This window comes from Trichomycterus rosablanca, chromosome 13 (genome assembly GCF_030014385.1).
Source record: "Trichomycterus rosablanca isolate fTriRos1 chromosome 13, fTriRos1.hap1, whole genome shotgun sequence".
Lineage (NCBI taxonomy): Eukaryota > Metazoa > Chordata > Actinopteri > Siluriformes > Trichomycteridae > Trichomycterus > Trichomycterus rosablanca.
In genome coordinates, this window is record NC_086000.1 from 15,300,466 (window position 1) to 15,323,175 (window position 22,710).

General features: G+C 39.9%; 1 protein-coding gene across 1 annotated transcript; it reads right to left on the reverse strand.

The window, feature by feature from the left end:
- Nucleotides 1-16,011: 16,011 nt before the first annotated feature.
- LOC134325307 (uncharacterized) lies at nucleotides 16,012-18,093 on the reverse strand. The gene has a single exon (XM_063007455.1). The coding sequence runs from the start codon at nucleotides 18,027-18,029 to the stop codon at nucleotides 17,001-17,003; it is 1,029 nt and encodes a 342-aa protein (XP_062863525.1). The 5' UTR covers nucleotides 18,030-18,093; the 3' UTR covers nucleotides 16,012-17,000.
- Between the last annotated feature and the right edge of the window lie 4,617 nt (nucleotides 18,094-22,710).

Here is a 22,710-nt window from a genome sequence, read left to right on the forward strand (position 1 = left end):
TTCTGGTGATGTCTAGTACGGTGTAATAAAATCCAGTAAGGTCTAGTAAGGTCTGTTAAAGTCTAGTGAGGTCTGTTAAGGTCCAGTAAAGTCTGTTATTGTCAAGTAAGGTCTTTTAAGGTGTACTAAGGTCTGTTAGGGTCCAGTAAGGCCTTTTAAGGTCTAGTAAAGTCTGTTAATGTCCAGTAATGCCTGTTAAGGTGTACTAAGGTCTGTTAAGGTCCACTAAGGTCTGTTAAAGTCCACTTCGGTCCAGTAAGGTCTGGTAAGGTCCAGTAAGGCCTGGTAAATTCTAGTAAGGTCTGTTAAGGTTTAGTAAAGTCTATTAAGATTTAGTAAAGTCTATTAAGGTCCAGTAAGGTCTGTTAGTTTCCAGTTATGTCTTTTATGGTCCAGTAATGTCTGTTGAGGTCCACTTAGGTCTGTTAAGGTTCACTAAGGTCTGTTAAGGTCCAGCAAGTTCTGTTAAGGTCCAGTAAGGTCTTTTAAGGTCCAATAAGGTCTTTTAAGGTCTAGTAAGGTCTGTTAGGGTTTAGTAAAGTTTGCTAAGGTCCAGTAAGGTCTGTGAAAGTCCGTAAAGGTCCAGTAAGGTCTTTTAAGGTCCAGTAATGCCTGTTAAGGTCTAGTAAGCTCTGTTAAGGACCATTAATGTCTGGTAAGGTTTCATACAGTCTAATAAGGTCTAGTAAGGTCTGTTAAAGTCTATTGAGGTTTTTTAAGGTCCAGTAAGGTCTGTTAATGTCAAGTAAGGTCTTTTAAGGTCCAAAAAGGTCTGTTAAGGTCTAGTCAGGTCTTTTAAGGTTTAGTAAAGTTTGTTAAGGTCCAGTAAGGTCTGTGAAAGTCCGTTAAGGTCCAGTAATGCCTGATAAGGTCCAGTAATGCCTGTTAAAGTCCAGTAAGGTCTTTTAAGGACCAGTAATGTCTGGTAAGGTCTCGTACAGTCTAATAAGGTCTAGTAAGGTCTGTTAAAGTCCAGTGAGGTTTTTTAAGGTCCAGTAAGGCCTTTTAAGGTCTAGTAAGGTCTGTAAAGGTCCAGTCATGCCTCTTAAGGTCTGTTAAGGTCCACTGACGTCTGTTAAAGTCCACTACGGTCTAGTAAGTCTGGTAAGGTCCAGTAAGGTCTGTTAAATTCTAGTAAAGTCTGTTAGGGTTAGAAAAGTCTATTAAGGTCCAGTAAGGTCTTTTAAAGTCCAGTTATGTCTGTTATTGTCCAGTAATGTCTGGTAAGGTCCACTAAGGTCTGTTAAGGTCCAGTAGAGTCTGTTAAGGTCCAGTCATGTCTGGGAAGGTCTGTTAAGGTCCAGTAACGTCTGTTAAGGTCTAGTAATGTCTTTTAAGGTCCAGATAGGTCTGTTAAGGTCCAGTAATGTCTGTTAAGGTGTAGTAATGTCTGTTAAGGTCCAGAAAGGTCTTTTAAGGTCCAGATAGGTCTGTTAAGGTCCAGTTATGTCTGTTATGGTCCAGTAATGTCTATTAAGGTACAGTAATGTCTATTTAAGTCCACTAAGGTCTGTTAAGGTTTGCTACGGTCTGTTAGAGTCCACTTAAGTCTGTTAAGGTCCACGAAGGTCTGGTAAGGTTTTGTAAGGTCTGTTAAGATCCAGTAAGTTCTCTTAAGGTCCAGTAAGGTTTGTTAAGGTCCAATAAGGTCTTTTAAGGTCTAGTAAGGTCTGTTAAGGTTTAGTAAAGTTTGTTAAGGTCCAGTAAGTTCTGTGAAGGTCCAGTAAGGTATGTTAAGGTCCAGTAAGGTATGTTAAGGTCTAGAAATGTATTTTATGGTCCAGTAAGGTCTTTTAAGGTCCGTTAAGATCTTGTATTATCTAGTAATGTCTGTTAAGATATATTAGAGTCTGTTAAAGTCTGTTAAAGTCTGTTAAAGTCTGTTAAAGTCTGTTAAAGTCTGTTAAGGTCTTTTCAGGTCTGTTAAGGTCCAGAAAAAACTGTTAAGGTCCAGTAATGCCTGGTATGGTCCATTAAGTTCTGTTAAAGACCAGTAATATCTGGTAAGGTCTAGAACGGTCTAATAAGGTCCAGTAAGGTCTGTCAAGGTCTAGTAAGGTCTGTCAAGGTCCAGTAAGGTCTGTGAAAGTCTAGTAACGTCTGTTAAGGTCCAGTAAGGCCTGTTAAGGTTTACTAAGGTATGTTAAGGTCCACTAAGGTCTGTTAAAGTCCACTACGGTCTATTAAGGTCTGGTAAGGTCCAGTAAGGTCTGTTAAATTCTAGTGAGGCTGTTAAGGTTTAGTAAAATCTGTTAAGGGTCCAGTAAGGTCTGTTAAATTCCAGTTATGTCTGTTATGGTCCAGTAATGTCTGTTAAAGTCCACTAAGATCTGTTAAGGTTCACTAAGGTCTGTTAAAATCCACTAAAGTCTGTTAAGGTTCACTAAGGTCTGTTAAGGTCTCTAAGGTCTGTTAACGTCTAGTATGGTGTTTTAAGGTCCAGTAAGGTCTTTTAAGGTCCAGTAAAGTCATTTAAGGTCCAGTAAGGTCTGTTAAAGTCCAGTACGGTCTGTAAAGGTCCAGTAATGCAGTTATGTCTGCTAAGGTTTAATAAAGTCTTTTAAGGTCCAGTAAGGTCTGTTAAGGTCCAGTAAGGTCTTTTAAGGTCCTTTAAGGTCTGTTAAGGTCCAGTAATGTCTGTTATGGTCCAGTAAGAACTGTTAAGGTCAGTAATGTCTGGTAAGGTCCAGTAAAGTCTTAAAAGGTCCAGAAAGGTCTGTTAAGGTCCAGTAAGGTCTGTGAAGTTCCAGTAAAGTCTGTTAAGGTCTAGTAATGTCTCTTAAGGTCCAGTGATGTCTGTTAAGGTCTGTTAAGGTCCAGTAAGGTCTGTTAAGGTCCAGTAATATCTGTTAAGGTCCAGTAAGGTCTTTTAAGGTCCAGAAAGGTCTGTTAAGGTCCAGTAATGTCTGTTAAGGTCTATTATTAACTATTAAGGTCCAGTAATGTCTGTTAAAGTCCAGTAAGGCCTTTTATGGTCTGTTAAGGTTCAGTTAGGTCTGTTAAAGTGTAGTAATGTATGTTAAGGTCAATTAATGTCTGTTATGGTCTGTTAAGGTTCAGTTAGGTCTGTTAAGGTCAAGTAAAGTCTTTTAAGGTCCAGTAAAGTCTGTTGAGGTCCAGTAATGTCTGTTAAGGTCTGTTAAGGTTCAGTTAGGTCTGTTAAGGTCCATTAAGGTCTATTAAGGTCTAGTAAGGTCTGTTAAGGTGTAGTAATGTCTGTTAAGGTCGAGTAATGTCTGTTAAGGTTTACTAAGGTCTGTTAAGGTCCACTAAGGTCTGTTAAAGTCCACTACGGTCTATTAAGGTCTGGTAAGGTCCAGTAAGGTCTGTTAAATTCTAGTGAGGCTTTTAAGGTTTAGTAAAGTTTGTTAAGGTCCAGTAAGGTCTGTTAAAGTCCAGTTATGTCTGTTATGGTCCAGTAATGTCTGTTATGGTCCAGTAATGTCTGTTAAGGTCCACTAAGATCTGTTAAGGTTCACTAAGGTCTGTTAAAATCCACTAAAGTCTGTTAAGGTTCACTAAGGTCTTTTAAGGTCTCTAAGGTCTGTTAACGTCTAGTATGGTGTTTTAAGGTCCAGTAAGGTCTTTTAAGGTCCAGTAAAGTCATTTAAGGTCCAGTAAGGTCTGTTAAAGTCCAGTAAGGTCTAGAAAGGTCCAGTAATGCAGTTATGTCTGCTAAGGTTTAATAAAGTATTTTAATGTCCAGTAAGGTTTGTTAAGGTCCAGTAAGGTCTTTTAAGGTCCATTAAGGTCTGTTAAGGTCCAGTAATGTCTGTTATGGTCCAGTAAGGTCTGGTAAGGTCCAGTAATGTCTGGTAAGGTCCAGTAAGGTCTGGTAAGGTCCAGTAAAGTCTTTTAAGGTCCAGAAAGGTCTGTTAAGGTCCAGTAAGGTCTGTAAAGGTCCAGTAAAGTCTGTTAAGGTCCAGTAAAGTCTGTTAAGGTCTAGTAATGTCTGTTAAGGTCCAGTAATGTATGTTAAGGTCTGTTAAGGTCCAGTAAGGTCTGTTAAGGTCCAGTAATTTCTGTTAAAGTCCTGTAAGGTCTGTTAAGGTCCAGTGATGTCTTCTAAGGTTTGTTAAGGTCCAGTAAGGTCTGTTAAGGTCCAGTAATATCTGTTAAGGTCCAGTAAGGTCTTTTAAGGTCCAGAAAGGTATTTTAAGGTCCAGCAATGTCTGTTAAGGTCTAGTAATAACTATTAAGGTCCAGTAATGTCTGTTAAGGTCCAGTAAGGTCTGTTATGGTCTGTTAAGGTTCAGTTAGGTCTGTTAAAGTGTAGTAATGTCTGTTAAGGTCCATTAATGTCTGTTATGGTCTGTTAAGGTTCAGTTTGGTCTGTTAAGGTCAAGTAAAATCTTTTAAGGTCCTGTAAAGTCTGTTAAGGTCCAGTAATGTCTTTTAAGGTCCAGTAATGTCTGTTAAGGTCTGTTAAGGTTCAGTTTGGTCTGTTAAGGTCCAGTAAGGTCTATTAAGGTCTAGTAAGATCTGTTAAGGTGTAGTAATGTCTGTTATGGTCGAGTAATGTCTGTTAAGGTCTGTTAAGGTTCAGTTAAGTCTGTTAAGATCCAGTAAAGTCTGTCAAGGTCCAGTAAAGTCTGTTAAGGTCCAGTAATGTCTGTTAAGGTCCAGTAATGTCTGTTAAGGTCTTGTAATGTCTTTTAAGGTCCAGTAATGTCTTTTAAGGTCCAGTAACGTCTACCAAGGTCTGTTAAGGTCCACTAAGGTCTGTTAAGGTCCAGTAAGGTCTGTTAATGTCTAGTAAAGTCTGTTACGGTCCAGTAAGGTCTGTTAAGGTCCAGTAATGTCTGTTAAGGTACAGTGATGTCTGGTAAGGTCTGTTATTGTCCAGTAAGCTCTGTTAAAGTTTATTAAGGTCTGATAAGGTCCACTAAGGCCTGTTAAGGTCTAGTGAAGTCTGGTTATTTCCAGTAATGTCTTTTAAGGTTTACTACAGTCTGTTAAGTTCCATTAAAGTCTGTTAAGGTCCACTAAGGTCTGTTAAGGTCCAGTAAGGTCTGGTAAGGTCAAGTATGGTCTGTTAAGGTCTAGTATTGTCTTTTAAGGTCTAGTAATGTCTTTTAAGGTCCAGTAAGGTCTGATAAGGTCCAGTAATGTCTGTTAATGTCTAGTAAGCTCTGTTAAAGTTTATTAAGGTCTGATAAGGTCAACTAAGACCTGTTAAGGTCCAGTAAAGTCTTTTAATTTCCAGGAATGCCTTTTAAGGTTTAATAAGGTCTGTTAAATTCCACTAAAGTCTGTTAAGGTCCACTAAGGTCTGGTAAGGTCCAGTAAGGTCTGGTAAGGTCAAGATAGGTCTGTTAAGGTCCAGTAAGGTCCAGTAAGGTCTGATGAGGTCCAGTAAGGTCTGTTAAGGTCTAGTAAGGTCTGTTCAGAACCAGTAATGCCTGTTAAGGTCTACTAAGGTCTGTAAAGGTCCACTAAGGTCTGTTAAGGTACAGTTAGGTCTGTTAAAGTCTAGTAAAGTCTTTTAACGTCCAGTTAGGTCTGTTAAGGTCCAGTAATGTCTGTTAGGTTCCAGTTATGTCTGTTAAGGTCTTTTAAGGTCCAGTAAGCTCTGTTAAGGTACAGTAATGTCTGTTAAGGTCTGTTAAGGTCTAGTATTGTCTAGTAAGGTCTGTTAAATTTTTCTACGATCCAGTAAGGCCTGTTGAGGTCTAGTGAGTTCTGTTAAGGTCCAGTAATGCCTGTTAAGGTTTACTAAGGTCTGGTAAGGTCCAGTAAGGTCTGGTAAGGTCAAGATAGGTCTGTTAAGGTCCAGTAAGGTCCAGTAAGGTCTGATGAGGTCCAGTAAGGTCTGTTAAGGTCTAGTAAGGTCTGTTCAGAACCAGTAATGCCTGTTAAGGTCTACTAAGGTCTGTAAAGGTCCACTAAGGTCTGTTAAGGTACAGTTAGGTCTGTTAAAGTCTAGTAAAGTCTTTTAACGTCCAGTTAGGTCTGTTAAGGTCCAGTAATGTCTGTTAGGTTCCAGTTATGTCTGTTAAGGTCTTTTAAGGTCCAGTAAGCTCTGTTAAGGTACAGTAATGTCTGTTAAGGTCTGTTAAGGTCTAGTATTGTCTAGTAAGGTCTGTTAAATTTTTCTACGATCCAGTAAGGCCTGTTGAGGTCTAGTGAGTTCTGTTAAGGTCCAGTAATGCCTGTTAAGGTTTACTAAGGTCTGGTAAGGTTTTATAAGTTTTTTTAAGGTCCAGTAAAGTCTGTTAAGGTCCAGTAAGGTCTTTTAAGGTCTAGTAAGGTCTGTTAAGGTTTAGTAAGGTCTGTTAAGGTCTAGTAAGGTCTGTTCAGAACCAGTAATGCCTGTTAAGGTCTACTTAGGTCTGTTAAGGTCCACTAAGGTCTGTTAAGGTCCAATAAGGTCTGTTAAAGTCTAGCATGGTATTTTAAGGTCCAGTAAGGTCTTTTAAAGTCCAGTAAGGTCTGTTAATGGCCAGTAATGTCTGACAAGGTCCAGTATAGTCTGTTAAAGTCCAGTAAGGTAATTTAAAGTCCAGTCAGGTCTGTTAAAGTGTAATAATATCTGTTAAGGTCCAGAAATGTCTGTTAAGGTCTGTTAAGGTTCAGTTATGTCTGTTAAGGTCCAGTAAAGTCTGTTAAGGTCCAGTGAAGTCTGTTAAGGTCCAGAAAAAGTCTGTTAAGGTCCAGTAATGGCTTTTAAGGTCTGTTGAGGTTCAGTTAGGTCTGTTAAGGTCCAGATAAGTCTTTTTAGGTCCGGTAATGTCTGTTAGGGTCCAGTAATGTTTGTTAAGGTCCAGTAACGTCTGGTAAGGTCCAGTAAGGTGTGTTAAGGTCCAGTAAAGTCTTTTAGCGTCTATTAAGGTCTTTTAAGGACCAGTAAGGTCTGTTAAGTTCCGGTAAGGTCTGTTAAAGTCCAGAAAGCTCTGTTAAGATCTAGTAATGTCTGTTAAGGTCTGTTAAGGTTCAGTTAGGTCTGTTAAGGTCCAGTAAAGTCTGTTAAGGTCCAGTAAGGTCTATTAAGGTCCAGTAAGGTCTGTTAAGGTCTAGAAAGGTCTGTTCAGAACCAGTAATGCCTTTTAAGGTCAACTAAAGTCTTTTAAGGTCCACTAAGGTCTGTCAATGTCCAGTAAGGTCTGTTAAAGTCTTGTATGGTATTTTAAGGTCCAGTAAAGTCTTGTAATGGCCAGTAATGTCTGACAAGGTCCAGTAAAGTCTGTTAAGGTCCAGTAAAGTCTGTTAAGGTCCAGTAAGGTCTGTTAAGGTCCAGTTAGGTCTGTTAAGGTCCATTAAGGTCTGTTAAAGTCCAGTAAGGTATTTTAAAGTACAGTAAGGTCTGTTTAAGTGTAGTAATGTCTGTTAAGGTCCATTAATGTCTGTTATGGTCTATTAAGGTTCAGTTAGGTCTGTTAAGGTCAAGTAAAGTCTTTTAAGGTCCAGTAAAGTCTGTTGAGGTCCAGTAATGTCTTTTAAGGTCCAGTAATGTCTGTTAAGGTCTGTTAAGGTTCAGTTAGGTCTGTTAAGGTTCAGTAACGTCAATTAAGGTCTAGTAAGGTCTGTTAAGGTGTAGTAAAGTCTGTTAAGGTCAAGTAATGTCTGTTAAGGTCTGTTAAGGTTCAGTTAGGTCTGTTAAGATCCAGTGAAGTCTGTCAAGGTCCAGTAATGTCTGTTAAAGTCTAGTAATGTTTTTTAAGGTCCAGTAATGTATGTTAAGGTCCAGTAACGTCTACTAAGGTCTATTAAGGTCCACTAAGGTCTGTTAAGGTCCAGTAATGTCTGTTAAAGTCTAGTAAAGTCTGTTAAGGTCCACTAAGGTCTGTTAAGGTCCAGTAAGGTCTGGTAAGGTCAAGTAAGGTCTGGTAAGGTCCAGTAAGGTCTGATAAGGTCCAGTAATGTCTGTTAATGTCCAGTAAGCTCTGTTAAAGTTTATTAAAGTCTGAAAAGGTCTACTAAGGTCTAGTGAAGTCTGTTAATTTCCAGTAATGCTTTTTATGGTTTACTAAGGTCTGTTAAGTTCCAATAAAGTCTGTTAAGGTCCACTAAGGTCTGTTAAGGTCCAGTAAGGTCTGGTAAGGTCAAGTAGGGTCTGTTAAGGTCTAGTAAGGTCTTTTAAGGTCTATTAATGTCTGTTAAGGTCCAGTAAGGTCTGATAAGATCCAGTAATGTCTGTTAATGTCCAGTAAGCTCTGTTAAAGTTTATAAGGGTCTGATAAGGTCTACTAAGGCCTTTTAAGTTCTAGTGAAGTCTGTTAATTTCCATTAATGCCTTTTAAGGTTTACTAAGGTCTGTTAAGTTCCACTAAAGTCTGTTAAGGTCCACTAAGGTCTGATAAGATCCAGTAATGTCTGTTAATGTCCAGTAAGCTCTATTAAAGTTTATAAGGGTCTGATAAGGTCTAGTAAGGTCTCTTAAGGTCTGTTAAGGTCTGTTAAGGTTCAGTTAGGTCTGTTAAGATCCAGTAAAGTCTATTAAGGTCCAGTAAGGTCTGTTGAGGTCCAGTAAGGTCTGTTGAGGTCCAGTAAGGTCTGTTAAGGTCCAGTAATGTCTGTTAAGGTCTGTTAAGGTTCAGTTAGGTCTGTTAAGGTACAGTAAGGTCTGTTCAGAACCAGTAATAGCTGTTCAGGTTTACTAAGGTCTGTTAAGGTCCGCTAAGGTCTGTTAAGGTCCACTAAGGTCTGTTAAGGTCCAGTAAGGTCTGTTAAAGTCTAGTAAAGTCTGTTAAGGTCCAGTAAGGTCTGTTAAGGTCCAGTAATGTCTGTTAGGGTCCAGTCATGTCTGTTAAGGTCCAGTAATGTCTTTTAAGGTCTGTTAAGGTCCAGTAAGCTCTGTTAAGGTACAGTAATGTCTGTTAAGGTCTGTTAAGGTCTAGTATTGTCTAGTTAGGTCTTTTAAAGTCTGCTACGATCCAGTAAGGCCTGTTGAGGTCTCCTAAGGTCTGTTAAGGTCCACTAAAGTCTGTTAAGGTACACTAAGGTCTGGTAAGGTTTTATAAGTTTTGGTAAGGTCCAGTAAGGTTTGTTAAGGTCCAGTAAGGTTTGTTAAGGTCCAGTAAGGTCTTTTAAGGTCTATTAAGGTCTGTTAAGGTTTAGTAAAATATGTTAAGGTCCGGTAAGGTCAAATAAGGTCCAGTAAGGTCTGTTGAAGTCCAGTAAAGTCTGTTAAGGTCTAGTAAGGTCTGTTCAGAACCAGTAATGCCTGTTAAGGTCTACTGAGTCTTTTAAGGTCCACTAAGGTCTGTTAAGGTCCAATAATATGGCGTCACATCAATGTCAAAACTATCGCGCGCAACTTTGAACATTTCGCGTGTGTAAATATCCCTCTCGCGAGTGCAAATGTGAAACTCGCGAGCACAAAAAGAGGAATTGCGTGCGCACTGATCATAAAATCGCTCTCAAACTGTCTTTTTCACTCTCGAATGTTGTTTTTCTGCTCGATTTCATTGTTGTGCGCGCGCGCGAAAGCAAATTGCGCTCGGCTGTTCTTTCTGCGCGAGAGAAGATTTTGCGCTCGCGTTTTCAAATGGGCGGTTTTGACAGTTTGGGGGCGGAGTCAGGGCCGTCTCTATCAGCGAATGCTATTGGCTCTATGCATGCAAGCTCTGTGACGTGTTTCCGTTTAGCCTTAGTCGGACAGTCTAGCTTCTGTTTTGTGAGAACCCCCAGCAAAGTTCTAAACGCAACATGTCGTATAGCGATGAATATGTAGAGTTTGCGTTTTCAAACACAAGATCGAGGTGGATCAGAACATTCTCAGGGTTCATGTTGAACGCTGCATTCGACGGGTAAAAGAGCATAAGTTGTTCGACACGGTGATCGCTATGTCCATTTCTGTTTACTGTGTTTTGCCTGCATGTGAACTATCGGATTGGACCACTTGACAAGGCATGAAGCTAAACACTCGCCTTTATCTGCAATTTTTTTTTTTAAATAACGTGTACATTTAAATATTGTAAATATATATTATAGTTTATACTCTATTTCTGTGTTAAACAAAAGCATAAAAACCAACAAAAGCCTCTTTATTATGTAAACATCTTTTATATCTACACTCTTTGATTATTTTATCAGTTCTACAATTACAGACTGTAGTTCATCTGTTTCTCTCTATACTGTGTTAGCCTCATTTCTGTTCTTAATAATCAGGACCACCACAGAGCAGGTATTATTTAGGTGGTGGATGATTCTCAGCACTGCAGTGACACTGACATGGTGGTGGTGTGTTAGTGTGTGTTGTGCTGGTATGAGTGGATCAGATACAGCAGCGCTGCTGGAGTTTTTTAATATCATGTCCACTTACTGTCCACTTTATTAGACACTTCTACCTGGTTGGTCCACCTTCGCTCATCTATTGCTGCTGTTTGAGTTGGTCATCTTCTAGACCTTCATCAGTGGGCACAGGACGCTGCCCACCGGGCGCTGTATTTATCGTCTTATTTACTCATACCAGCACAACACACACTAACACACCACCACCATGTCAGTGTCACTGCAGTGCTGAGAATGATCCACCACCTAAATAATACCTGCTCTGTGGTGGTCCTGATTATTAAGAACAGGGTGAAAGGGGGGCTAACAATGCATGCAAAGAAACAGATTACAGGCAGTAATTGTAGAACTACAAAGTGCTTCTATAAGGTAAGTGGAGCTGATAAAATGGACAGTGAGTGTAGAAACAAGGAGGTGGTTTTAATGTTATGGCTGATCAGTGATAGATGGATGGATCGATCGATATCAGAAGAAACAATAAATGAGCTGGTGTTTCAATACTTGTCCATATTTAGTGTGTAAAACAGTTTATCTCCACCTTTGCCGTTTCTCACGTTTTGTGAATCTGGCAGTTGTTTAGCATTCATTTCATGATAAATAGACCACTTGAATGGTGTTAAAGACTTGAAATAAAATCTTTTTACATTTAACTTTAAATGAAAGTCAGTTTTTTCTCTTTTGTAACATGATACAAGGTTTTGAATTGAACAGCATATTGCTGCCAGCTTGACACTGATAAATTCTGTAATGAGTATGTCTTGATAACCTGCCGTAAGAAACATAAAAAAAAAATAAAAAATCAAGTTCACCCTCACATTTACTACAAAAATGTTTTTTTTGGAGAAAGACATGTTAATACTGTAACATCAAATTAATTAAATGACATGAAAATTTAAAGGTCTGACATAACATTTGATAATAAATAAAAGATAACTCATTAATATATTGGCAAACAAAACTTTTTACACTTAATGAAAAGATTGAGGGTAAATTGGTAATATATTCAGTCAGATATGTTAAGTTTGTTTTATTAGGAATTTAAAGTCATGTTTTACACTTTGGTTACATTCATGACAGAAACGGTAGTTACTCATTACACAAGATCCATCAGTTCAATTCATCAATATCAATTAATTATCAATTAATTAATTAATATAAATTATATTAATATAATAAATAATTAATATCAAACAGTCATGGACAATTTAGTGTCTCCAATTCACCTCACTTACACACTTCTGGACTGTGGGAGGAAACACGGAGGAGCACCCGGAGGAAACCCACATGGATACAGGGAGAACATGCAAACTCCACACAGAAAGAACCCAGACCACTCCACCTGGGAATTAATCACACACACATACATTATATATACATATACCTGACACTGTGCAAAGAGAAGATGCATCAAAATTAAATTGTAATGGTATGCTTCAAAGCTAACTAAAACATAAATCTCAATACTGGTCTGTCAAGCTAGATGTAATGTTTGTCTAGTCTAGCAAAACAACCACTAACCAGTTTACAACTAGCCTACTTGCATGGTTATAAGGAAATGCTTGCAAACGTACTTACCTTCATATTTGTCAATGTAGCTGGTGTTGTACATTTAAAATCGTTCACCGTCAGACGAGGTTAATCTTGAAGACAACAAGTGTAAAAGAGAGAGCCACAATATCTGCTTGTTGACAACCGGCGTCTGAATACCGGAAGTTGATCTGTCCCGTACACGAGAACCCGGAAGTAAGGCGTGCATAGAGCCGGCCCTGACTCCGCCCCCAAACTGTCAAAACCGCCCATTTGATAACGCGAGCGCAAAATCTTCTCTCGCGCAGAAAGAACAGCCGAGCGCAATTTGCTTTCGCGCGCGCGCACAACAATGAAATCGAGCAGAAAAACAACATTCGAGAGTGAAAAAGACAGTTTGAGAGCGATTTTATGATCAGTGCGCACGCAATTCCTCTTTTTGCGCTCGCGAGAGGGATATTTACACACGCGAAATGTTAAAAGTTGCGCCCTCTAGTTTTGACATTGATGTGACGCCATACAATAAGGTCTTTTAAAGTCTAGTATGGTATTTTAAGGTCCAGTAAGGTCTTTTAAAGTCCATTAAGGTCTGTTATTGGCCAGTAATGTCTGACAAGGTCCATTAAAGTCTGTTAAGGTCCAGTAAGGTCTATTAAGGTCCAGTAAGGGTCTGTTAAAGTCCAGTAATGTCTGTTAAGGTCTGTTAAGGTTCAGTGAGGTCTGTTAAGGTCCAGTAAAGTCTGTTAAGGTCCAGTAATGTTTGTTAAGGTCCAGTAATGTCTGTTAAAGTCTGTTAAGCTTTAGTTAGGTCTGTTAAGGTCCAGTTAAGTCTGTTGAGGTCCAGTATAGTATGTTAGGGTTTTGTAATGTTTGTTAAGGTCCAGTAATGTTTTTTAAGGTCCAGTAAGGTCTGTTAAGGTCCAGTAAAGTCTTTTAGGGTTCATTAAGGTCCAGTAAGGTCTGTTAAGGTCCGGTAAGGTCTGTTAAGATCTAGTAATGTCTGTTAAGGTCCAGTAATGTCTATTAAGGTCCAGTAAGGTCTTTTGTGGTCCAGTAAGGTCTGTTCAAAACCAGTAATGCCTGTTTAGGTCTACTAAGGTCCTTTAAGGTCCACTAAGGTCTGTTAAGGTCCAGTAAGGTCTGTTAAAGTCTAGTATGATATTTTAAGGTCCAGTTAAGTCTTTAAAGGTCCATTAAGGTCTTGTAATGGCCAGTAATGTCTGACAAGGTCCAGTAAAGTCTGTTAAGGTCCAGTAAGGTCTGTTAAGGTCCAGTAAGGTCTGTTAAGGTCCAGTAAGGTCTGTTAAGGTCTACTAAGGTCTGTTAAAGTCCAGTAAGGTCTGTTAAAGTGTAGTAATGTCTGTTAAGGTCCATTAATGTCTGTTATGGTCTGTTAAGGTTCAGTTAGGTCTGTTAAGGTCAAGTAAAGTCTTTTAAGGTCCAGTAAAGTCTGTTGAGGTCCTGTAATGTATTTTAAGGTCCAGGTATGTCTGTTAAGGTCTGTTAAGGTTCAGTTAGGTCTTTTAAGGTCCGGTAAGGTCTATTAAGGTCTAGTAAGGTATTTTAAGGTGTAGTAATGTCTGTTAAGAATGAGTAATGTCTGTTAAGCTCTGTTAAGGTTCAGTTAGGTCTGTTAAGATCCAATAAAGTCTGTCAAATCCATTAAAGTCTGTTAAGGTCCAGTAATGTCTGTTAATATCTAGTAATGTCTTTTAAGGTCCAGTAATGTCTGTTAAGGTCCAGTAACGTCTATTAAGGTCTTTTAAGGTCCAGTAAGGTCTATTAAGGTCCAGTAAAGTCTTTTAAGGTCTTTAAGAGTCTGTTAAAGTCTGTTAAGGTCTATTAAAGTGTGTTAATATCCATTAAGGTCTGTCAAGGTCCAGTAAGGTCTGTTAAGGTCCAGTAATGTCTGTTAAGGTATTTTAAGGTCCAGTAAGGTCTTTTAAAGTCCATTAAGGTCTGTTATTGGCCAGTAATGTCTGACAAGGTCCAGTAAAGTCTGTTAAGGTCCAGTAAGGTCTATTAAGGTCCAGTAAGGGTCTGTTAAGGTCCAGTAAAGTCTGTTAAAGTCCAGTAATGTCTGTTAAGGTCTGTTAAGGTTCAGTGAGGTCTGTTAAGGTCCAGTAAAGTCTGTTAAGGTCCAGTAATGTTTGTTAAGGTCCAGTAATGTCTGTTAAAGTCTGTTAAGCTTTAGTTAGGTCTGTTAAGGTCCAGTTAAGTCTGTTGAGGTCCAGTATAGTATGTTAGGGTTTTGTAATGTTTGTTAAGGTCCAGTAATGTTTTTTAAGGTCCAGTAAGGTCTGTTAAGGTCCAGTAAAGTCTTTTAGGGTTCATTAAGGTCCAGTAAGGTCTGTTAAGGTCCGGTAAGGTCTGTTAAGATCTAGTAATGTCGAATAAGGTCTGTTAAGGTTCAGTTAGGTCTGTTAAGGTCCAGTAAAGTCTGTTAAGGTCCAGTAATGTCTATTAAGGTCCAGTAAGGTCTTTTGTGGTCCAGTAAGGTCTGTTCAAAACCAGTAAGGCCTGTTAAGGTCTACTAAGGTCCTTTAAGGTCCACTAAGGTCTGTTAAGGTCCAGTAAGGTCTGTTAAAGTCTAGTATGATATTTTAAGGTCCAGTTAAGTCTTTAAAGGTCCATTAAGGTCTTGTAATGGCCAGTAATGTCTGACAAGGTCCAGTAAAGTCTGTTAAGGTCCAGTAGGGTCTGTTAAGGTCCAGTAAGGTCTGTTAAGGTCTACTAAGGTCTGTTAAAGTCCAGTAAGGTATTTTAAAGTCCAGTCAGGTCTGTTAAAGTGTAGTAATGTCTGTTAAGGTCCATTAATGTCTGTTATGGTCTGTTAAGGTTCAGTTAGGTCTGTTAAGGTCAAGTAAAGTCTTTTAAGGTCCAGTAAAGTCTGTTGAGGTCCTGTAATGTCTTTTAAGGTCCAGGTATGTCTGTTAAGGTCTGGTAATGTTCAGTTAGGTCTATTAAGGTCTAGTAAGGTCTTTTAAGGTCTAGTAAGGTCTTTTAAGGTGTAGTAATGTCTGTTAAGAACGAGTAATGTCTGTTAAGCTCTGTTAAGGTTCAGTTAGGTCTGTTAAGATCCAATAAAGTCTGTCAAATCCATTAAAGTCTGTTAAGGTCCAGTAATGTCTGTTAATATCTAGTAATGTCTTTTAAGGTCCAGTAATGTCTGTTAAGGTCCAGTTACGTCTATTAAGGTCTTTTAAGGTCCAGTAAGGTCTATTAAGGTCCAGTAAAGTCTTTTAAGGTCTTTAAGAGTCTGTTAAAGTCTGTTAAGGTCTATTAAAGTGTGTTAATGTCCATTAAGGTCTGTCAAGGTCCAGTAAGGTCTGTTAAGGTCCAGTAATGTCTGTTAAGGTCTGTTAAGGTTCAGTAAGGTCTGTTAAGGTCCAGTAAAGTCTGTTAAGGTCCAGTAAGGTCTGTTAAGGTCTAGTAATGTCTGTTAAGGTCCAGTAACGTCTTTTAAGGTCTGTTAAGGTCCAGTAATGCCTACTAAGGTGCAGTAAAGTCTTTTAAGGTTTTTTAGAGTCTGTTAAGGTCTTTTAAGGTCTTTTAAGGTCTTTTAAGGTCTTTTAAGGTCTGTTAAGGTCTTTTTAGGTCTGTTAAGGTCCAGTTAGGTCTGTTAAGGTCCAGTAAGGTCTGATAAGGTCTAGCAATGTCTGTTAAGGTCCAGTAATGTCTGTTAAGGTCCAGTAACGTCTGTTAAGGTCTGTTAAGGTTCAATTAGGTCTTTTAAGGTCCAGTAAAGTTTGTTAAGGTCCAGTAATGTCTGTTAAGGTCCAGTAATGTCTGTTAAGGTCCAGTAAGGTCTGTTAAGGTTTAGTAAAGTCTTTTAAAGTCTATTAAGGTCTTTTAAGATCCAGTAAGGTCTGTTAAGGTCCAGTAAGGTCTGTTTAAGTCCAGAAATGTCTGTTAAGATCTAGTAATGTCTGTTAAGGTCTTTTAAGGTTCAGTTACGTCTGTTAAGGTCTAGTAAAGTCTGTTAAGGTCCAGTAAGGTCTATTAAGGTCCAGTAAGGTCTTTTGAGGCCCTGTAAGGTCTGTTAATGTCTAGTAAGGTCTTTTCAGAACCATTAATGCCTGTAAGGTCTACTAAGGTCTGTTAAGGTCCACTAAGGTCTGTTAAGGTCCAGTAAGGTCTGTTAAAGTCTAGTATGGTATTTTAAGGTCCAGTAAAGTATTTTAAGTTCCAGTTGTGGTGACAGAATTCCAAAATTACACTATAATAAGACACTTAGAGTCAGAGCTGAAGTTAGTAAGAAGATGATAGTTTATTCTCTGCAGAGGATCCAAACAGTCAGCAAAGCGTATGCAGGCTGAAGGACCAAAAAACATTATTTGTAATGTTTTTTATAGATAGAGGTTCAACCCATATAGATAAGAGCAATGATGTTGTTAAACTGTTAACTTGCTATCAAACAGAAGTGGAATATTCTGTTCTAGTACATCGTGTTCATTTAACATATTCAGTAGCTTAAACAGTATAAACAAAACCCTTATTCAAGGTTCGAGTTTCAGTGACAAACAACTTAATTTTTCCTTCCACGACAACTCCTCCCCATGTCACTTGGACACTCGAAACCTTCTACATTCTGAGGAAAAAATAATAAAAAATAAAAAATAAAAAAATAAAAATATAAAAAATATAATCAGGTAAATAAATGAGATCAGCATAATGGTGGAGTGTGAGAGCGAAAAACCCAACTGGCAGTCAAAACTTTCAAAAGATACGTTCTTTTACCAACTAGAAGGGAAAACTCTCTCACGGTCCATCTGCCTATGCGACCACTTAAGGTACTCCACCGAATACTACATAAACAAACACATTAGAAACAAACGGAAAATAAAAAAATTCACATGAATACAGAACACAGAGAAGTACATCCATCATTACATGTTTATCACTTTCTGCAATGACTTCATTTACTCTGTATACTATTTTCACCTTAGGTTTCACCGTATTGAATTATTTGTTTGTTGCATTTCAATATCACCAAATTCCTTTAACGCGATCTCTTCCCATCCAGGTGGAGTTCTCCCTCACTGTGAAGTTGGCATATTGCCAAAATGTGTTAGTCTTTGGATCTCTAAGTCCAGTTTTTATCTCTGGCTTTTCTTGTGTGCAGATCCATACCGCTGTCCAGGTAGATGCAGCCATCATGATGAAAGCGACTGCAAATGCAAGTCCCTTACAGAGTTTGAAACAGTTGCCCGTTTCCTTCGCCATGGTGAAATGTGAGGTTACTCTGGAGTAGGAGCCTTTTTGCAATGTGAGATGTGGATCCAGGTGTCCCTCTCAGCAATCTTTACTGCAGTGTGAGTAACCAACAACACCTGGAATGGTCCTTGCCAGCGATCAGCTTTCCAGTTAGCCCTCTTGTAGATCTTAGTCAGGATCCAGTCTCCTGGTTGTACAGTGTGTCCCGTCACTGCCGGACTAGGTAAAGACTCCTTCACCCTCCTGTGCACATCAGACAACACAGAACACAGCGTTGCACAATATCTTTGCATGTGATCGTCTTCTAGGGCTAATGTGTCCCTTTTGGGAGCACATCCCGTGTTTGGTGGCCGTCCGAACATTATTTCAAACGGCGAGAGTTTTGTTCTTGATGACACTCTCTGTCTCAAACTCATACAGACTAATGGAAGGGCTTCAACCCAATTTAACCCTGTCTCCTGACAGACCTTAATCAATTTTTGTTTAATTGTGCCATTTGTTCTCTCTACCAAACCTGCACTCTGTGGATGATAAGCGCAGTGTTTGTGCAATGGCATGCCAATCACATCACTAATGTGTGTCAGGATTTTTCCCACAAAGGAGGGTCCATTGTCCGAGGATATTTTCCTAGGAATACCAAATCTAGGAATAATCTCTCTCATCAGGATTTTTGCTACCGTTAGTGTGTCCTGATGAGTTGTTGGGTACGCTTCCACCCATTTGGAGAACATGTCAACGATCACAAGCACATACTTCTTTTTCTGACATGGTGTCAATTCAATGAAATCCATTTGTAAGTGATCAAATGGCATATCAGGTTCTGGATGTGTGTGGGTTTTTTGAACTGCACCTGCTGAATTTACCTTCAGGCAGGTTAAACACTTTTTTGAAAAAGTTTGTGAGTAATTTGAGAAGCCTTTAACAAACCACTGTTGTTTAACTGCATCTACCATTCCTCCCCTCGAACAATGGTCCACACCATGGGCCATTTTCGCAAAATAAGGAAAGTAATAGGAAGGTAGACATGGTTTGTTATCAGGGCCTTTCCACATCTTCCCATTAAACGTACACCCCGAACTACGCCAGGCTTTTACATCCTTGGCTGTTCTAGCCTGTTGAATCTTATCAACAGTCACGTCCTGAGGTTCAATGACTGTGGCTTGTATTGAAAAGTAAGTCGGGTCTCTAGCAGCTTTTTTTGCAGCTGCATCAGCTCGTGCATTGCCCTGTGCTTCAGGGGACGAGCCGTTTGTGTGTGCACGAACATGTACCACTGCAACTTGTTTAGGTAGTAAAACGGCATCCAAAAGAGCTGACACAAGAGTGTGGTGTGCAATCGCCTTACCTGATGACGTTAGGAAGTTTCTTTGCTTCCACAATGTCCCAAAGCTGTGAACAACCCCAAAACTGTACCTGGAGTCTGTGTAAATGGTTACGGTATGGCCTGCTGCAAATTTACACGCCTCCGTGAGAGCTACAAGCTCAGCTGCTTGTGCAGAGTAAGAAGAAGGCAGGCTACCTGTAATCAAAGAGTCAGTCAAAGTGACAACAGCAAAACCAGTTTTAGTCACGCCCATGGGATCCTTGTAGCTAGATCCATCAACATACAGGATTAAATCAGCATTATCGAGGGGCACATCTTTTAAATCAGGCCTAGGTGAACAGACAAGATCCAATGTGTGCAGACAGTCATGGGGTTCTCCTTCCTGTTCTGTGGGAAGGAGAGTAGCTGGGTTCAGAACAGTGCATCGTTTTACTGTCACATTTGGCATTTCTGTCAGAAGCGTGTGATAACGCAGCCATCTTGCTGCACTAAGATGAGATGTCTGTTTTTCTAACAGAATCATAGATACTGCGTGCGGAACATGAAGGGTAATGTCAGCATAACCCACTATCTCTCTAGAAGATATGATAGCCTTTTCAGCTGCTGCTACAGCGCGTAAACAATATGGGTAGCCTTGAGCCACTGTGTCGAGTTTACCACTAAAATAAGCCACAGGCCTCAGTTTGTTTCCATGTTCCTGTAACAGAACAGAAGTCATATATCCTTGTTTTTCGTCCACAAATTGTTCAAACCGTTTCTCAGGGTTTGGCAAAGCCAGGACAGGACAGTTTTGTAGAGCTATTTTTAGATTTACTAACGACTCCTCCCCTTCGGGAGTCCACTGGACTTTAGAAGAAGCCACTAAATTCTTTTTGTGTGCCATATCATGCAGCGGTGAAGACACCTGCGCATAATGTGGTATCCACATTCTACAGTATCCTGTCATACCGAGAAATGAAAGTAATTGCTTCTTTGTGGTTGGTCTCGGAATGTGTACAATAGCAGAAATTCTCTTAGCACTTAAAGACTTCCCTTTTTCTGACAGAGTGTGACCCAAGTATGTGACTGTTGATTGCACAAGCTGCATCTTGTCTTTGTCCACTCTGTGTCCATTCTGGGCTAAAAAATGAAGCAAAGAGATAGTATCAGTCACACAGGTGTCATAATCAGGTGAACAGATCAATAAATCATCAACATATTGTAGAAGAACGCTGCAGCCTGAAAAAGAAAACTTAGACAGGTGTTGAGGCTATTCCAAACGGATCCTACTTGGTGGCTGAGGTTGACTGAAGGGTATCCCGACTCGCATTTCTAATAAGCAAGCGCAGAATAAGTCCCAGCAATTAATTGTTTATTGAACAAATTCCGGTTGACTTTCAGAAACAAATATAGTGGAATGCGTACAGAACAGTTTATGAAACAAATCCGGTTAACGTGTATAATGCGGTCGGAAAACTGTTTGTTGTCCCCCCGTCTCCCCAATACTATTTAACGTAAACTGTCTAATTATAGAACGCATCGTCATGTCGTAAAGAAATGACAAGTGACGTCATCTGTTACGTCAGTTACGGCTCCTACAACAGGTTATCTTTCAGTGCAGCATTGAAGAATGATGGGGACTCAGCATACCCCTGTGGAACACGAGTAAACGTATATAGTTTCCCATGAAAAGAAAAAGCAAACCAAAATTGAGAGTCTTTGTGCACTTTCAGACTGAAAAACGCGTTTGCAAGATCGATCACAGAAAACCATTTTGAGGTTTCAGGGACTTGACTCAAAATGGTGTGTGGATTTGGAACTTCTGGTGCTCGAGCATGAGTGGCCTTGTTTACTGCTTGCAAGTCTTGCACAAATCTCCACTGAGCAGGTTTACCCGGGATAGTGGCTTTTTTTACTGGCCAGATAGGAGAGCGACAAGGTGAGTCTGGACATTCTACTATAATCCCTCTCTCCAACAAACTGTTGAAGACAGGGGTTATACCTTCAAGGGCCTCTTTCTTTAGAGGATATTGGACAGTGCATGGTCTGAAATCACCTTTGGGTGATATGACTAACTCGGGTGCACCCTTCATGAGACCTACGTCATATTTATCTTTTGACCACAGCCATGGTTCGATTGAATCCAAGAAATCAGCTTGATTTACTAAATGTACATGCTGTGACAAAAGAGAAACCTCAGCCTGTGCTGAGAAATTTTGATCTACAAGCACTTGAAATTTTGATCTACCTGACTTTCCTTTTCCTTTTTGTTTTCCCTTTCCTCGACCTCGACCACGTCCACGTCCGAAAGCACCTTTTGCAGCTTCTAAAACTGCGCATTGAAGCTGATGCTCTTTTCTTTCTCTGTCTTCCTTACTTCTCTGTTTCTTTTCGTTCAGTCTCTTTTCAACATGTACCGCAAATGCCAAGATTGTTTGGAGTCTTCCAGTTTCTGCTTCTACACAGTCGTCTCTCACTTTCTTCTGAATCTCAATTCTCAGACCGCTCAGGAATCGTTCCTTCAAGTGGCTCTCCCAGGCTGAGAGGACTAGACCAGGATAATCCTCTGGTTTGTCAATCCCGCAATGAGCTTCATGCACAGCCTCCAGTCTGTGGAGAAAATCGTTGACATGCTCCCCTTCCATCTGTCTGGTTTGAGACAGTTTTGTGAGATCCAGTCTAACTGGAAATCCTTTTTCGATTCTGTTGCACAGGTTTGTGTACTCAGTCTGAAATCTGCCTCCCACTGTGGCATCATAAAAGATATCAGTAGTAAGAGGTAGTGGCCCTTGGACTTTTGTCCAGTCCAGCTTGAGTTTGCATGCACATGCTCTTGCCAGTTCATTGATGGATGGCTTCCAACCCTCAACAAACAGTCTCAGTTTTCCCACAAACTTTGGTCCTCCCTCAGAAATGGGTGGAAGATCTTCACACACAGTTCTGATGTCATCCATAGTCCATGGTCTGAAAACATAATCCGGACCACTGGGTCCCATGACCTGAATGTTGGGCATCTGGAAAGGGTCGTGCCTGTTTTCGTTGTAGGAAGGTGCCGACAGCAGCCCTCTCGTTGCTGCTTCTTCAGGAAGCCTATCTTTATTCTGTTTATTTTCCAGCCTAGCGAGTTCCTGATTCAAGTGCTTCTCCTTCTCTTTCATCTTTCTCAATTCGCTTTCAGTCCTTTTGCGTTTCCGTGTCTGCATTTGGGGCGAATCAGGTTCCCCTCCTGCGCTTCTTTCTCGTTCCACATTCTCCATTCCTTCCTCTTCGTCCACATCGCCCTCTGCTCCTCCCGGTCCATGGTGAACGGGAGGTGTTGGAGGAGGAAACGGAATGAAGTCATCCAGGGAATCCTTCTGTAAATTCAGAAACTGACCACAGGTTACTGTTTTCCTTCTAGTGTGTGTGTTTTTTCTCGCCTGTTCTTTCTTATCTAACTCCTTTTGTGCTTCCTGTCTCCACTTTCCATAGGCGTGCCAACTCGGCTTCCATGGAAAGTTTTCAGGCTGTTTCTTAAGTTTCTTATTTTTACAGTACTCTATGGCTTTATCATAGGCATCTTGTTGTAATTGCAATTGTTTTTTAAACTGAACTAGTTCATCCACATTTAATGTCCCCCCCGGGGGGAAATGGCAGAATTTGACCCATTCATTTATTTGAACGCAGCTATCTGGTTCCCTTTGTTTCATATTATCTATTAATTTTCCATAAGGTGGAATGCTGCAATGCACTATGGGAGGTGGAAAAGGTTTCCCCTTACCCCCTTTTGAATTTCCTTGACCCATCTTTAACGTTTTTCTCGGAACGACCGAGTAAATTTAGGAGTGACCTAAATTTAGCCTAAGTACCCTTCACACGTTAGTACTTACAATAAACTATCAATATCAGACCAAGATCAGCTCACCGTTTTGGAGTTTGCAGAAGTCACACCATAGATTCTTTTCTGGATTCCAGCACGCCGAGGCGGGAGTCCTCCTTTGTTCCTTTGCTCAAACTGGTGAGGCCAGGTGGGAAGAAGGGGTGATCAGTCCCTCAGTCCCCAGAGATGTCCCTCCACGACAGTGTGGAACCCTGCTCGCAGCGCCAAATTGTGGTGACAGATTTCCAAAATTACACTATAATAAGACACTTAGAGTCAGAGCTGAAGTTAGTAAGAAGATGATAGTTTATTCTCTGCAGAGGATCCAAACAGTCAGCAAAGCGTATGCAGGCTGAAGGACCAAAAAACATTCTTTGTAATGTTTTTTATAGATAGAGGTTCAACCCATATAGATAAGAGCAATAATGTTGTTAAACTGTTAACTTGCTATCAAACAGAAGTGGAATATTCTGTTCTAGTACATCGTGTTCATTTCACATATTCAGTAGCTTAAACAGTATAAACAAAACCCTTATTCAAGGTTCGAGTTTCAGTGACAAACAACTTAATT